The 15,934-nt window shown below is 43.5% G+C and overlaps 1 protein-coding gene across 1 annotated transcript; it reads right to left on the reverse strand.

Annotated features, from left to right (window-relative positions):
- Positions 1-4,760: 4,760 nt before the first annotated feature.
- LOC117492158 lies at positions 4,761-12,508 on the reverse strand. The gene is made up of 4 exons (XM_034142272.1): positions 12,477-12,508; positions 9,623-10,085; positions 9,100-9,504; positions 4,761-8,760 (listed from the first exon to the last, which is right to left on the reverse strand). Exons 2-4 carry the CDS (start codon positions 10,064-10,066, stop codon positions 4,855-4,857), a joined length of 4,755 nt encoding a protein of 1,584 aa, XP_033998163.1. The 5' UTR covers positions 10,067-10,085; positions 12,477-12,508; the 3' UTR covers positions 4,761-4,854.
- Positions 12,509-15,934: the final 3,426 nt, after the last annotated feature.

Raw genomic sequence — 15,934 nt, forward strand, 5'->3', positions numbered from 1 at the left:
CTTCAGGAGGAGTAAGCTGCTACAGCAAAGCAACGTTTATTTTCTTTTTAAAAACCTTTGCAGCAATAGGGAATGCCACAACCTTTTTTCTCAATAGAGAGGCGAAGTCCCGCCCATCTACTTCCGCCCCATGTGACCTTATTTCGGAAAAGTTATGTATTGAAGTCAATGGGGAGAGAAAGATTATCTTTCGATCCCGTTTGAATTGTGCCATGAATTACACATATGATGTTTGTCAATCTTAAAAAATAATTTCCATGTCAAAAAAGTCACAGTTTGTCGTAAAACTGTTGAAATATAAGACTATGAAAAATACGCAACTAGAAAGACTACAAATCCCAGAATCCCGGTCCCGCATGCTGGCTCTTACGGACCGACTAACTCCCCTTGTGTGTACGTACAGCTCTCAACATGCCCAGACTTGGAGTGATTTTCACCTCGTTTAATACTTTTCGCCTCATTCTGAAAGAAAGAAGTGAAATGTGCCAACGTGACGGCCGTCTTGGTGTGTGGTGCGAGACGGGAGATGTAGTTCATTGAGCGGTTTCACACAAAAAAAAGTGTTACTTCACAGTTTTACGTAGGGGTCAACCGATTATCGGCCTGGCCGATTATCGAGGCCGATATTCCGCATTTTACAGATTATCGGTATCGGCTTTTTTAAAATCAAATTGCCGATACGACTTTGGCTCTGATGCGGCCGTTTCTCTGGCTGCAGTCACCACTGTTCACGAGCAATGTCCCGCCCACAGCGCTATCTGATAGGCTATTACTGAAGTGTCAATCAACACTGAAGATTTTCCGGGCTGCAGCCAGCCAGAGAGGCGGGACCTTCTCAGATTACAGGCAGGTGCGAAGAACACAGACAGAGGCAAGCAGCAGCAGTGAGCGGTGTTTCGAAGGTAAATCAGTTGAAAGCCGAAATTCAATAAGCATCCCAATCCCCTATGCCGAAGTTGCAAAAACACCACGATCTTATGATCCAATTCTATCAGTTTCCCAGTTACTAAGGGGCAGGGGCGGGTAGCGTCTCGCAGCGGAGAAACTGTGACGCGCTGGGACGACTGGGACTGTGACGGCTGCTAGTGGAGCCTCGCAGCAACTCTGCTTTCTGCACAATCTGGTGCTGCTGAATTGGGACTACTAAATGAGTGAGACTCAAATATCAGAAGTTTTAGTAGTTTTTATTTTAACTTCATTTATTTTACTCAGGGTCACAGAGAGGAAACCAGTTTTAAGATGTTGAAAAGTTCATTAAACATAAAAAGGCATTTCATAGAAGTTCTGTTATTCTACATTTTGACACCAAGATTTTCTGATTTTACTGCAAATGTATATCAGTTCCAAATATCGGTTATCGGTCTCCTTGATTACTAATATTCGGTATCGGCCTTGAAAAAGCCATATCGGTCGACCCCTAGTTTTACGACACATTTTTTTTTTTTTGACTTGCAAAATTATCTTTTAAATTGACAAACATATATGTGTAATTCGTGGCACAATTCAAACGGGATCGTAAGATAATCTTTCTCTCCCCATTGACTTCAATACATACTTTTTCCGAAATAAGGTCCCATGGAGCTCCCCCGGAAAGGGAGGGACTTTGCCTCTCTATTGTCTATGATCACGCAGCACAGATTTCAAAACTATCTGCAATGTATACTCCATCGTTCCAGTTGTGAAACACCACCGAACATCAAAGTTGCATATTGTTTTGTATGCAACCCTATCCAAAATATTAGAAAGGTCAAATGTGCCAAAAGATATTATTGTCATCAAGCTAGGTCCATGATGATTGAGGTGAGTAACTGGTAGTAGTGAAGTCAGTCAGAGAGTATATATATAAGTGGAAAGACATTAAAGAAGTTGCTACTGTGGAGATTTATCTTTACATTTAATGCATTAAACTTAGAAATCATGCAGGAGGTAGGGAGTTAAAGCTTGCTCTCTTTTACTCTTTTTAGGTAACATCTTTGTTCTGAGATATGAAAAAGTAGTAGGAATATGTACTTAAAAACATGAATATTCATCATTCATTCACTGTTCATCCAAGAAGAATGTTGTTCAATGTGTCCATGCCTTTGAGATATTATGCAATACATGACATGTTCGTTTAAGAGCACACAACCTCAAATAACCTGCTCCTTCGCTGGTTTATATTTATGTATGATGACACACACAGTTCACACTCCACAACATTACAGCCAGTGTCAGCTCCTAGCAGCATTAGCATCCAAATGTGACTACTAACTTAGCTTAACATTGTAGCTAACAGTCGACCTGATGTCCAACTACTGTTACATGTCTAATGACTTTACCGACTGTAGAAAGGTGAACGTGTAAGTTACAGAGGTTAATGTGTTTTCAGAAAATGGCTGGCTCATTGGAAAGTCACACATTAGCTCACTCCTGACTAGCATGATAGCTTAGCATGCTAGTTAGCTGTCAGGCTACGCAAGCGCTGACCTTAGCTTTATCCAGCCTTATTGACAACAAACACTCGTAAAAAGATAAGGAGGATAAAGTGGAGTTAAAAACATGAGCACACACAGGGTACAATTTAAAATGGGACAAACTTACGGTTCAGAAATTAGACCAAAAGTGTATCTTCAGAAAGAGGCAGGGCTGTGTTCAAGCCGGGGGTCAGATTCGACAGTGACAACCGGAAACAAATATTGCTCACATACTACATCCGGGTCATTGGCACGTTGGTGAATTCACTTTTTTTTCTTGTGGTAATTATTTTACTTACCAATTCATTTTGTGTTATTTATCTAAATCAGCGTGCATGTTTTATTTTTCAAATCTGTTCAAATTCATGTGTGTCTTTATCATTTATTTTTTATGATTTTTGGGTTACTTTTGCTTGTTGCTAAAAAATACATAAAGAAAAGGCAATGGGGGAAAAAACATTTTTAATTGCTATTTAAAAAAAAAAATCATTCTGAAAACAAAAAGCTAGCCCAGGATAAAAAATAAGAAGAAGAAAAAAACGTATATAACATTATTATTCTACAACATATTCCAATCTGATGAAAATAAATTGAGCCTTATTTGAACCTTGCAAATGTTGCCTGTAGTCACTTGGATTTCATATCTGTTGGTTTCTGCATGAAATGATCTGCAGTCTATTACTGGTTGACTTGCTTTATTGAATTGTATTCAAACACATTGTCTTGAAACTTGATACGAAAGAAGGAAGCAGCTGGCCCCAGGCTCTGGAATAGTCTGCCCCTCCATGTGAGGTCGGCCCAGACCCTAGGGGTTTTTAAGTCCTCACTAAAAACACACTTTTTCTCTCTGGCCTTCTAGTCAGAGCGCAGCATGACACCTGACTATTCCCTGTGTTTTTGTTTTTTATATTTCTGTTGTAAATGATTGTCTTTTATTGTGATTGTAGTAATGTGTTTTTATTACATGTACAGCACTTTGGCTCGACCAAAAATCGCTTTTAAATGTGGTATATAAATAAAACTTGATTTGATTTGATTTGATTTGATTTGAAGCAACTTCTATAAAGGTTGGATTTCAGCTGCAATGAAATCCTTTGTGACTTTACCTTAAACAAGGGTAAGCTTCTTATTTTCTTCATGGTGTTCAAGGTGAAAGCTGCTGAGACACGTTCCGTAGTTTACCGACCATTTTGTGTTAACATTTGGCAACATTCATGGGTATTACATTTATGAGAGTATTTGCTCTTTTTTTTACCAGAAATAAATAAGAAAGATTTGGATAAATTGATTGTGTGGCTTTCTTAAAACCCACGAGTTGTTGTAGCCAAACTCATAGGCTGACATTGATCAATATGGGTGTTAAATTGTAACATATCTCCAGGTTGAAAAACAGGAACAAATGTGCTTAGTTTACAACTCACTACAGCAAGGGGAGAAATACAATCTCTGGAGTTCAACAAAAACAATAATTTCAGGGGCATTAGATTACTTTGTTTAAATAGTTGATACACTGTAAAGTTAGTTTGTTGTCTTTGAAATCTGGTGGTCAGACACATTTCTAAACATTTCTAAATCTGTTTTCTTGTCTCACACTATCATTCATTATATTAAAAATAAAATGCTACATATAGATGTACAAATATTAGCTTTACTATATTTGTCCCTGTGCCTTACTGTCTGAGGTCACAATGATCGGAGGCTCATGGGAACAGGTCTTGTTGAGTTAAGTGGTCCAAAAGATGATGTGTGTTTCAAAAGTAATTATCACTTCATTAAATTGAGCATCAACACTTCCACGAGATCCTTTAAATACAAAGACTGTGGTAGATCAATATGTTATTATATTGAGGAACAATATAAAGAATGTTCTTGCATAAATGATACAACAACATGTATGGCCAAATATTTAAACATTTGTGTTTCTTCACCTTGTCCCAAAAAGAAAAAAACACATACACATTTTATTTTCTGTAACATTTTTTATCAACCATTTTATTAAGTCTCACACAAAGAAAAGATAATAAAATACAATAAACAATTCCAATTATACAAGCACTCTTGTTGTGCTATCTTTGCACTTACATTGACACTTTAGCTTAACCACTCAGAAAATAATCCAAATCTAAGTGTTAACATTGAAGTTTACAAATGCTGATATACTTCCTGTAACCTCCAAATAAACTTTTTTTACATTAATTTAATTCTCTGAAATTATACCTCTGGTTTTGCTGCAAGACTATAACATGTAACAGGACTTTAGGATTTTACTTTAAAGTGAGCAAGGGTTGGGTGAAAGGGTTGGGTTTGATTAATAGATATAAAGTGGCGTTCTGTTCTCTTTGGCCACATTGTTACACGTAAATCACATGTTATGGTCTGTAGACCTTAGGAGAACTTGTGATCAGGGCATGTACTTCATTCCTTTCATCCTAGGAATGACATGCATATCTCTGATGTCATCATGCTGAAGCAGCCAACACAAGTAGCGCTCCGTCCCCATGCCCCATCCACTGGTGAGGAGGGGATTCACCTGCCGCATGTTAAGGTACCATTTGTAGGACTGCTCTGGCACTCCATGGTGTCTGAGGGCCTCCTGTACCATCTCAGTGGTGGAATGACGTTCACCGAGACCCAATGTCTCACCTAAACCCAGGAGAAGATCAGCAGCTTTGGCTTTGCACCGCTCAGTGCCCTCCACATAGGCCTGGTAGAAGGGAACTCCTAGATGGTCCATCTCAGTTAGCCAAACAGCGCCACCATATTTCTCTATCAAGACTCGCTCTCCTTTGCGCGTTAGCTTTCTGCCAAACTGCGGCTGGCCATCTTGAACCCACTCTTGGCAGTCGGCGGAGGGCATCATGGGAATGGCCTGGTCTAGAGGGACTCTTGGTAGTGGGGTTTTTCCATCCAGCTTACTCAGCATGGCTTTGACATGTGTAAGAGTCCCGGCGGTGTTGAGGATCATATCGGAGTGTTTCTTCAGCATGGACTTGGTGAGATGAGCCAAGTATCCCTCTGCTGTGGAAATGGCCTTGTCCATGTTCCCCAACAGTTCACACTCCACGTGGTAGAACTGGTTCAAGTGTGTGGCATCAGGATCTTCCCCTCTAAAGCTGGGAGATATGTAATATGCCCCTTGAAGGTTCTCCTGGAAGCGAAGGAAGTATTCAAGTACAAATTGCATTGAGTCAGCGAGGTAGATGTCCTGGCCGAGCAAGTGAACAGAAACTGGTTCTGAGTCAGATCCCAGACCCATTGGTGAAGAGATGGTGTCTGTGGTGAGAGGGGTTAGAGCGTAGGAGAACTGGCAGGAACTGTGGAAATATTCCACTGTGCTGTGGAAAAGGGTGTTTTGAATCTGGAACAGGTTGCGATACCATTGGCTCTTGATGGCAAGTGTGGAGTGAGACTGAGGGTCTTGCCATGAATGAGGAGGCCTGCACTGGGTGATTTTTGAATGGATCTTTTTAAGGGCTTCAGGGTCAGCCGCTGGGCCATCCCGTGATGACACAAATCCAGGGTAGCTTTGGTAGCATTCTGGTTGCAGTTCAGCTTGCTTGGTTCCATCTGGTGAAGGCAACAGAGGGATTAGCTTGGCATGAGCATAATCAATCTCAAAGCCCTCGAAGATCAGTGCAACACCTTGAGCTCTCATCCCTTCCTCCAGTAGTTTGGCAACTTTACAAGTGGCTAGGATCAGCGCTTTGTAGTCAGCTTCCTCCAGTTTGAAGATGTCACTGGACAGTGGTTTGCGGGGCACCACAACGGTTAGTCCAGGAGTGTTTGGGTAAGGTGTCAGGAAGGCAACATGCTCATTGTCTTCCCACACTCTCCACTGTTGCTGCTCTCCACGTACAATACGACTGAAAAGGTTGTCATTGGAAGCATCTCCGAAAAAGTCAAAGCAGGAAGGTGCATTTGGTGTTGGCAGTCCGCTTCTAATCTTGGCTTGAACCTGGGTCAGTGCCTCATCATCCAAGCGTGGGCCACTTTTGGACGTGCAGTAACCAGGATCATATGTGTGGAATTCCTCTTCACTTGCCAGATGGGGCTGCCACTTTGGCTCAAGACCATGAAGCGGAAGCAGTCGGATTTGTGCTGACTGGTTTGGGATTGGATTGAAAACCAGGGCACAGCGCTGCACTCCCAGTCGCTCACATAGCAAGCTTGACACAGCCTTTGCTCCTTGTAGGATAGTCAAAACATCAGGTGTAGCTAACTGGAAGATGCTGCTTGCTCCGCTAAGAGTTTTTCTCTTCAGAATGGTTGACCCAGGGGTCCAGGGTTTGGGATCCAGGTAAGCAACCAGCTCATCGTTTTCCCAGATCACATCAGAGAAGCTCTTGAGTGGCCTGAGGACTTCCACTCGTGAAATGTCATCCACCATTGAGGCCACAAACATGACATCAGCGTTCGTTTCAATGATGACATCCCCTTTCGCGTCCAGAGCTATGATTCCTGCACAGATCCCATCTAGATTTTCAGCCATCACCTCCCTACATGCCTGCCTCAAACTATAGCCTGTGTGGTGGTAGAGACTTGCTATTTTCTGTGCAACTGTTTGCCTCAGAAACACATCTCCATCTCCAGAGCAGGTAATGGCTAACTTGTCATCAGCATATATTCCTGCCCCTACTATTGCTGTATCCCCAACTCGCCCTTTCAGCTTACCTACTACCCCTCCTGTTGATGATGCAGCAGCCAACCCTTTCCAACGATCCAAGGCCACAGCTCCAACTGTCTGCGGGTGATTGTTTTTTGAGGTATTTCCTGCAGCGAGCTTTGCAGTCAACTGTCTGTGACGTACATCTGTGTAGAAATACTCAGACCCAACAGGATTCTGCTTCTTCTCCAACCCCTGCAGAAACTCCTCAGCCCCATCTCCCACAATGAGTGAATGGGAGCTTTTCTCCATGACACACCTAGCGGCTTTTATTGGGTTCTTTACATTTTGCACACAAGCAACAGATCCTGACCTCATTGCATTGCCATCCACAATGGTTGCTTCCATTTCATTTTTGCCGTCTTGGTTGAATACTGAGCCTTTACCTGCATTGAACAGGACGCAGTCCTCCAGAGCTTCTACTGACTTCTGAACTGCATCTAGACTGCTGCCACCTTGTTGAAGCACTTGGGATCCAAGGGTTAAGGCTGTCTGTAGAGCAAACTCAATTACACCAATGACTTCGGTGTTTAGCATCATCTCCTCACCAGCCCCACCATGGATTACCAGAGTGTAGTCTGTGCTCGTGCCAGAGGTGTTTTCAACAGTGGTTTTGCCTTTGTTTGGGCTCTCTTGGCAGTGGTTGGTCTCTCCATTCATTTTCTCAGTTTGACCCTGATTCAATGGACGCTCAATGGCTCCCATTTGGCATGCAATGGCATATCTAACAGCTAGGAGCATCACTAACTTCAGGTTTATTTTCAGACTTGCTTGAAGTTTCTCCAGTGTAAGAGCAAAGCTCCCTTTTCCATTAAGCACGATGCGAACCTTGTCTTTTTTTCCAAGGTAGGTTACAGCCAGCTGATCTTGGGCATAAACATTCCCTACTCCACACTCCACGCCCTCCATCATATCTACACCTGTGAGGTACACAGATGGACATCCAAAGGGGTCCAGGTACTTCTTCAGAGGATTGTCTGATGGCAACGATCGACGCAGTGCAGCAAGGTGGGGTCCAACTCCATGACCGCTTTTTGTGTTTCTGATGAGGCTCTTATGCTCCAAAAATGCAACATGGAACAAGCGTAGCAGGTCAGCAGTGTATTTGATTGTGTTATTTGAGCCGATGCAAGACACCAAGGCACTTACTAACTTGTGAGAATGCATGGTGAGTGAGTATGTTGGATCACAACGGCCATGTTTGTAGTGCCGCATATGGGTCGGTGTAACAATCATGTGCTTGGCAGCGGATTCCCCAAGAGTCTGCCTCAGGGAAAGCTGCAAAGAAAAGTTAACCCAAGCATCAAACAGGCCTCTCTGCCCTCTGAGAGTAGAAAAGACATCAGGAAAGGAGGACACATCAAAAGTGAGAACAGGGTGTGTTTCTTTTAAGTTAAGACTCAGTTTGGGGGTATTTACTCCTTGCAAGGGGAATGTTAGGGGAGGTGGACACACATAACTAACATTGTTTACTATGACAGAGCCATTGACTTGTACTGCTTCAGTCTGGACAAGGTTTAGGTCCACAGTCTCAGACAGATTGTACAGATGCTCAGTCACAAGACCAGCCACCATCCCATCGACAGCACTGTGCTCAAACACCATCCCAGCTGTGCTGTCCTTGAACACCACCAGGTTCACCACCTGTAAATGAGGAAAAACTGTGAAAGAACACTCTAAGCACTGACCCCCTCTAATAGCACTGATAGCATATGTTCAAAACTTGCATTTACATATTTCTTTACTTTAAAGCTTTGGCACATATAAAACTTTCAACTAAAAATTAACAGCAATTCCAAACCTCTTGGTGTGGAAGCTAAAATTGACCTGTACCAAGTTGTGAGACAGCCCTACTTTTTACATTTCAGAAAAGGCAGTATTATGATAATTAAAAACAAATGTAAACAGTATGAGAAAGTGTATGTGAAAAATGTATCTGACTTCTGCTTGGTTGAAAATCCTTAGCCATATAATATCCAATACCTTGTCATAATATCTCAAATGAAGGCTGCCTTCTCCTCCTCCTCCGAGCCTCACTGCATTGAGAGTATCAGCCAGTTCAGAGGGGGGGTTGCAGTCCTCCAGACAGAGGGTCAGCACGGCACTCTCCATCAGCCTCAGGGATGCCGCTGTCTCCCCTCCTTTCTCCAAGATCTCTTCCCTGGTGGCAGCCCAGACTTTGCGATCCTGAGCTGAGAGGCTACAAATGGCAGATGGATCATTCAGTTGTTCTGCTCTGGGTTGATCCATCACCTGAGCCAGCTGGTTGTAGATGTCAACAAACGGTCGAGCAGAAACTGGCCCACCAGTGCTGGGACGCCCCAGTATGTCCACAGGGAACACTCCTCCAGCACAGGTGACAATGGCATGAAGGCTATCAGGGTAGAGCTGGAGAAGGAAAAGAAGATTAGAAAGAGAGCAGACTTGTTAAGACATATAAGATTAGATAAAACATACTTTATTGATCCCAAATTAGGAAATGTTTGAACGTTGCCAATAATCTCACTTTAATCTCATCTTGACTCCTGCCAGGAATCCTGCTGGCAGCGAATATCTCGGACTGCTGTGTGTTCTCCATCGGCACATTGCCCTCCAGCAGCATGGGCTCGCTGTACAGCTTTGCTGCTGCCCAGAGGAGAGCAGCGGCCCTCCCTAGCTGGGTACATCCCGTTGCTTTGGGAGGAAGCAGAACAACAGGAAGGGCAGTAGAGGTGGGCAGGGGGTCGTAACAAGACAGCAGACTTCTCTTGAACTGCTCCGTCACCCAGTTCTCTTTGCCCAAAGCTCTTGTTGCGACTTGTTCCTGGGCTTCTTGAAGGAGCGCCCTCTGCTGTTCCAGGGTATTTTTGAACTCTGGGTAAAGGTCAGCCCTTAAAGTGAGCTGCAAGACACGGCTCACTTCCTGCAGGGTAACATCCAACTCTGGAACAGGGTAGTTGAGAAGGGTCATCCTGCTGATGTGGAGTGGGCTGAGGAAGAAAGATAAATACAATGAATACTAGGTACTGGTTAATTTATGGGCAAGACAGTGCATTTTAGTCACAGTAGAATTATAGCTTAAAAAGAACACAGAAAAAGAAAACCCATGCCCTTGCATGTCAACTGTATTGTACCACAACACATTTTAGCGTCCATAGCCTACAATCTAAGCAAACACACATATTTAGCCTTACAAAAGATTGCACCAAATACAAGCAGAAACAAATCTCATAAAAACAGTAAACCATGGCCAGGAGTGGAGGACATATGCCAAGTATAACTCATACAATAAATCAGCCAAAGTCAGAACGACAAATCTTAAATCATTATAAGCGGCTGAACATCATCTTCATTTTGATGTAAAATGTTAAAAGGAAGATCCTCTTATCATGAAATGTGGTAAAAACATTCCCTCAGAGATTAGTTTAAACAACAGATTAGGGATCCGTTTCCTTTATCATCCAGCACCATCATGAGGTCAAGATTTGTATTTTTCGAATTCTTAAATATGATCAAAGTGCAAAACTATTGACATTCAAATCCGCCTCCAGTGTGCAAATTAGCACATTTTAGCAGCATGCTAACGTACAAATTGTTAAGCATATTTGTATAAGAACAAAGTCATGTTTCAGTTCATGTGTATGACATCATCAGAATGTGCCTGAGTGAAAGAAACGTGGTGATGCTAATGAGCATGCGCAGATACAATAAACGGCCCGTACTCTAGGCCAAACTCTGAGCGATGTGGTCGTGTGTTTTTTCTGTCCGATAGCATACTTACAAACTACTTTGGTTGACTGCAAACGTGGAGACTTCTGCTGAATATAATGTCTCACGCTACACAAATGTACTTATGGAAGGCCTAACTAAGATGGTGAACATCTTATCTGCTAATGGCAGCATGCTAACATTGTCATTGTGTGTGTTAGCATGCAGAAATTAGCATATAGCCCAGAGCATTCCTGTGCACACAGCCTCATCGGTCTACTGACAATAAATACGCACACACAAACTGGCATGTGCCCCTTCTCATTCCCATTACATTTCCTCCACATGATGTCCAACCTTTCTTACATTAGAGGAACCACTAATTGAATTATCAGAATGTTGGTAAGGCACAGCTGAATCGAACACAGGTCTCTTTGTGTGTGAATGTAGTAAACATGCATGGAACGCATCCAGATTTGAGTTTTCCATTAAACAATACCCTCTGGAATCAGACCAGAGAAATAACTAATAGCGAATCCCATCTGCTCTCACGTGAAAGCATTTAGTCACTAATCGTCAGTATAAAACTAAAGCATGATTTGTTGCTGGTTGTCAAGGGAATGCGTCCCTTGCTGTATTAGAAAATTAGATTTCTCCTGATTCGTCTCATCAGTGTAAGTCCTCCACACAATGCAGTCTGTTTGTTTTCTATCTGAGGATGGATTCAGGCTCAGCAAGGATAGTGGTCTTGTGATTCCAATAGTTCATTTACTAGTTACAAGCAGTGCTGCCAATATGTCAAAGTATGACATAATATATATTTTCCAAGGGTTGGGGTTAGGGCAGGGATGCGTGGCCCATAAGATCAGAACAGATTTTATGAACATTAAAATCGTTTTTTCAAATCAGGTAAAAAATGTTAAAGCTAAAAGAATTCAAAAGATGTATTTTTCTAATTTAAAGGACCATTTCACTGATTTTCTCATGTAATCCCAGTCGTGTTAGACCTTGCAGATTATTTTCAATTTAATTTGCTGAGAGAGATTTTATGTCATTGTCCCAAAGCAATATCGGTACAGAAAATTGTATTACATTTGTTGGGTTTAAAACATTGAAAATTAACAAAAGAAAAGCTTTAAACAAAACATTTATTTCCATAAACAACACACAATGCCTCAGGAAACAAAATAAATCTGATTAGAATGAGGAATGTGGATTAACGGGAGTTAACTGAGAACTGTGTTGATACTACTGAATATCAATTTCTATCTTTTTCTTTTATATCTTAATGAAAAACATTTTCTTCAATAAAATAACTAATCCATTTGATGTTTAAGAACTGTTTATAATTATAATATAGTCATGTTTTAAATGTATCATTTGTATTCTGACTTTTTGTGTGTAAGGACTTGTATTATTCATACATTTAAAATACTCTCAAGATATCTCCCCCAAAATGTCCTAAAAAACATTTAAAGTGACAAAAAGTAAGTTGTTTTTTAATGTAAATTACTATGTTTTATATTTTTTTACATCTGAAGTACCAAAACCACATGACTTCAGAAGTGTCAGACTTATCACACTGATTCACGTGTGAGTACATCATTATAAATCCATCATCTGTTTTTATTCAAATGTTATTCACATTTATTTCAAAGAGAAAATCAGCTTACCTCAATATGGTATATCTCAGAGCTCTGGACAGTCGGTGGGGTGGAAGAACAGTCTCTGCGAGGAAAAGTTGGTCTGACTAACGTAAAAAGGGTTTGCCCATAATATAGAAGCAGTGACTCCAATTAAGCAATTCGGTGTCTCAGTGTCTCTCTCTGTCTCTCTCTCCTCTATATCTCTCTATATATAATAGCTCTCTCTCATCTGCCTCCCCCTCTCTCTCTCTCTCTCTCTCTCTCTCTCTCTCTCTCTCTCTCTCTCTTCTCTCCTCTCTCTCTCTCTCTCTCTCTCTCTCTCTCTCTCTCTCTCTCTCTCTCTCTCTGTGATTGTGAGTGGACCGGTGAGTATAGCGGAGAGCGATCGTTTAAAGTTTACAACTTTTCAAACCCTTGTTAATATTTCACTTTTCTCTGGGCGATAGTTTATGTCATTGTGCATCACTTGTCCGACTTTGGTGTTTTTTGGTGGTGTTGTTTGGTTGCACTGGTGATTTGTTTGTCTAATTGTTTGTCTAGCGGCTGCAGCTGCAGTCACGCCGCCCGGCATGGCGTTCCGTGGCAGCTGCGCCGGGTTGGAGAAGCTGACTCGCAAACACGCCATCAAGCTCTCTCCACCTGACGGTGTGTCGGTGGAGGAGTGTGGTCTGGCTGTGGTGGGATATGGCAGAGTCAAATCTGCCTCCCGCATGAACAGTGCGGTGGTTATTTTTTTAGACTGCACGGAGAAAGCTAACCAGCTGGTGGAGAGCGGGTTAGTGATTAAAGGGACGATATTACCCGTGCTACCCCTTGTCACTCCTGCTAAAAAAGTTATAATTTCAAATGTGCCCCCGTTTCTTAGAAACGAGTTGTTGGAGAGAGAGCTGGCTCGACACGGGCAGCTTGCGTCTCCCATTAAGATGATCCCCCTGGGCTGTAAATCCCCGCACCTCAAGCACGTTGTGTCTTTTAGGAGACAGGTGCTGATGGTCCTGAAAAAGGATGAAGGGGAATTAAATCTGGCTCTCAAGTTTAAAATTGATGATTTTGTGTATACTGTCCATGTAACGTCTGATATTTTGAGATGTTTTGGTTGTGGAGCGGCAGGACACCTGATCCGCGCGTGCCCGGAGAGGGCGGTGGACGCGCCCGTGGTGTCCGCGCTCGCAGCCGGCCCGACGGTGTCCGTGCCAGCGGCGGAGCCGCTACCGGTTGACTTGTCCACGGCCGGGCCGCCGGTGCTGGGGCCCGCGCCTGCAGCGGATCCGCTGCCGCTGCCGGTCCCTTTGTCCGCGGCCGGGCCGCCGGTGCTGGGGTCCGCGCTCGCTGCGGAGCCGCTGCCGGTTGTTTTGTGCACGGCTGAGCCCGCGCACGCGCCCGCGGCGGAAACGCCGGTGGTGGAACCGCAGGTCAGTGGGTCCGTGGCAGAGCCAACGGTTTCACACACAGAAAGCACACAGGCAGATACACACAGTATCACACACACAGACACTCAGGTCACACAGAAAGCAGATAGTGAGCACACTGCAGCCAGAGTAGCTGAGTCTGTTCTGGAGGATGTTGAAATGGATGAGGATTTATTAAGGTTGCCTGTCAAAAGAAAAAACGAAGAAGTGAGCAAAGGCAGTGTGGCACAGAAAGGGAAGGTGTCAAGGACAGAGTCGCTGTGTTCCTCCTCTCAGCCAGAGGGAGTCGCAGAGGACTCAGAGGACAGTGACAGTGAGTCATTCTTTGACATGGTTGAGGTAGAAAAGGGAGAGGAGTACTCTTTCCAGAGGATCAGATCCTTTCTGGCGGGAACTAAGGGGTTGAGGGGGGTGAAGTTAGAGAATTTTTTTGCTGATTTGCAGTTTTTTCACAATTCTGCCAAGGCTCTCATGCGGCGCCCAGAAGCCTTAGGGGAACCTGTCTTCAGCAGCCCAGAGAAGGCTAGGTTAAAGAAGATACTTCAGAGGGTTAGAGAGGGAAGTGTAAATAATGATGAATAAGTACATCTTGTATTTATTATTTCTCTTTTATTTTTCTTCAGCCAGGTTTTTGATTTTGTTAGGATGTAACTATAATTTAATTATGAGTGACATAAAGCTGGGCTCTTTAAACATTAACGGTGCTCGGGGGGATGCGAAAAGAGCATCTTTATTTACTTTAGTAGAAAACAAGAGTTTAAATGTGACGTTTCTCCAGGAGACTCACAGCACTGCTGAGAACGAGAGTGACTGTAGGAGGGAGTGGGGGGGGGAGGGTTTCTTCAGCCATAAGTGCAGCAATAGTGGAGGGGTGGCAATTCTCTTTGCAAGGGGCTTTACACCCTTCTCCTGTACGGTCGATGAGGTCATCCCAGGACACTTGCTTAAAGTAAATGCTGAATTTGAAAAAGTTAAAATATGTTTTATAAATATTTATGCTCCCTGTGTGAGCGCAGAGAGGCTCTTGTTTTTTGAGAAACTGAAAGATACTCTTAGCACCTGTGATAGTGAGGAGTATCTGTTCCTGGGGGGGGACTTCAACTGCACAGAGAACCCTGTGCTGGATAGGAACCACCAGGAGCCGCATGCTGCCTCAAAGAGTGCCTTAATGAGACTCACAGAAACCTTTGAGCTGTGTGATGTGTGGAGGCACTTCCACCCGGGCCAGCGGCAGTACACGTGGGTGCACTCTAGGGATAACCTGTTGTCTCTAGCTAGGCTGGACCGTGTCTATGTGTTTAGCCATCACATTAATGTAAGCAGAAGCTGCTCCATCAGTCCAGTGGGAATCTCTGACCATTCCCTCGTACAGGTCTCACTTTTTATTAATCATGTTAAGTGTAATAGTGCGTATTGGCACTTTAATGCTTCTCTGTTGGCCGACAACCATTTTAAAAATGTTTTTAAGTTTTTTTGGGAAAACTACCGGTTATCTAAGAGTGAGTACAATTCTCTTCAGCAGTGGTGGGATATAGGTAAAGTGAAAATCAAGCAGCTTTGCCAACAGTACACTTTCAATGTCACAAAGGACATGGCTAGATCTTTGAGAGCTCTGGAGAGAGAAGTGGTGGAGCTGCAGGGTTTGGCAGACTCCACAGGAGAGCGAGAACATGTTAAAGTTTTCAAAAGTAAAAACTCAGCTCTGTCTGACCTGCTGGGGTTTTCTGCTCAGGGTGCTCTGGTCAGATCCCGGTTTCAGAACATCGTGAAAATGGATGCTCCCTCTCACTTTTTCTTTGGTCTCGAGCGTAAGAATGGTCAGAGGAGGCTGATGCACTCCCTGCGATCCAATGCGGGGCAGCTGCTTCAGGAGTCCGCCGACATTCGTCAGTGTGCTGTGGAGTTCTACAAAGAGCTCTACAAAACAGAGTTCCAGGCCGAGCCAGAGGTGGCGCAGTCGTTCTATGAGGGCCTTCCTAACGTCCCTGAGGAGGACCATGCAGAGCTGGAGGCAGAGCTCTCTGCCCAGGAGCTGCAGGAGGCCCTGCAGAGCATGCAGAGTGGGAAGGCTCCTGG

Source organism: Trematomus bernacchii, unplaced genomic scaffold, assembly GCF_902827165.1.
Source record: "Trematomus bernacchii unplaced genomic scaffold, fTreBer1.1, whole genome shotgun sequence".
Taxonomy (NCBI): Eukaryota; Metazoa; Chordata; class Actinopteri; order Perciformes; family Nototheniidae; genus Trematomus; species Trematomus bernacchii.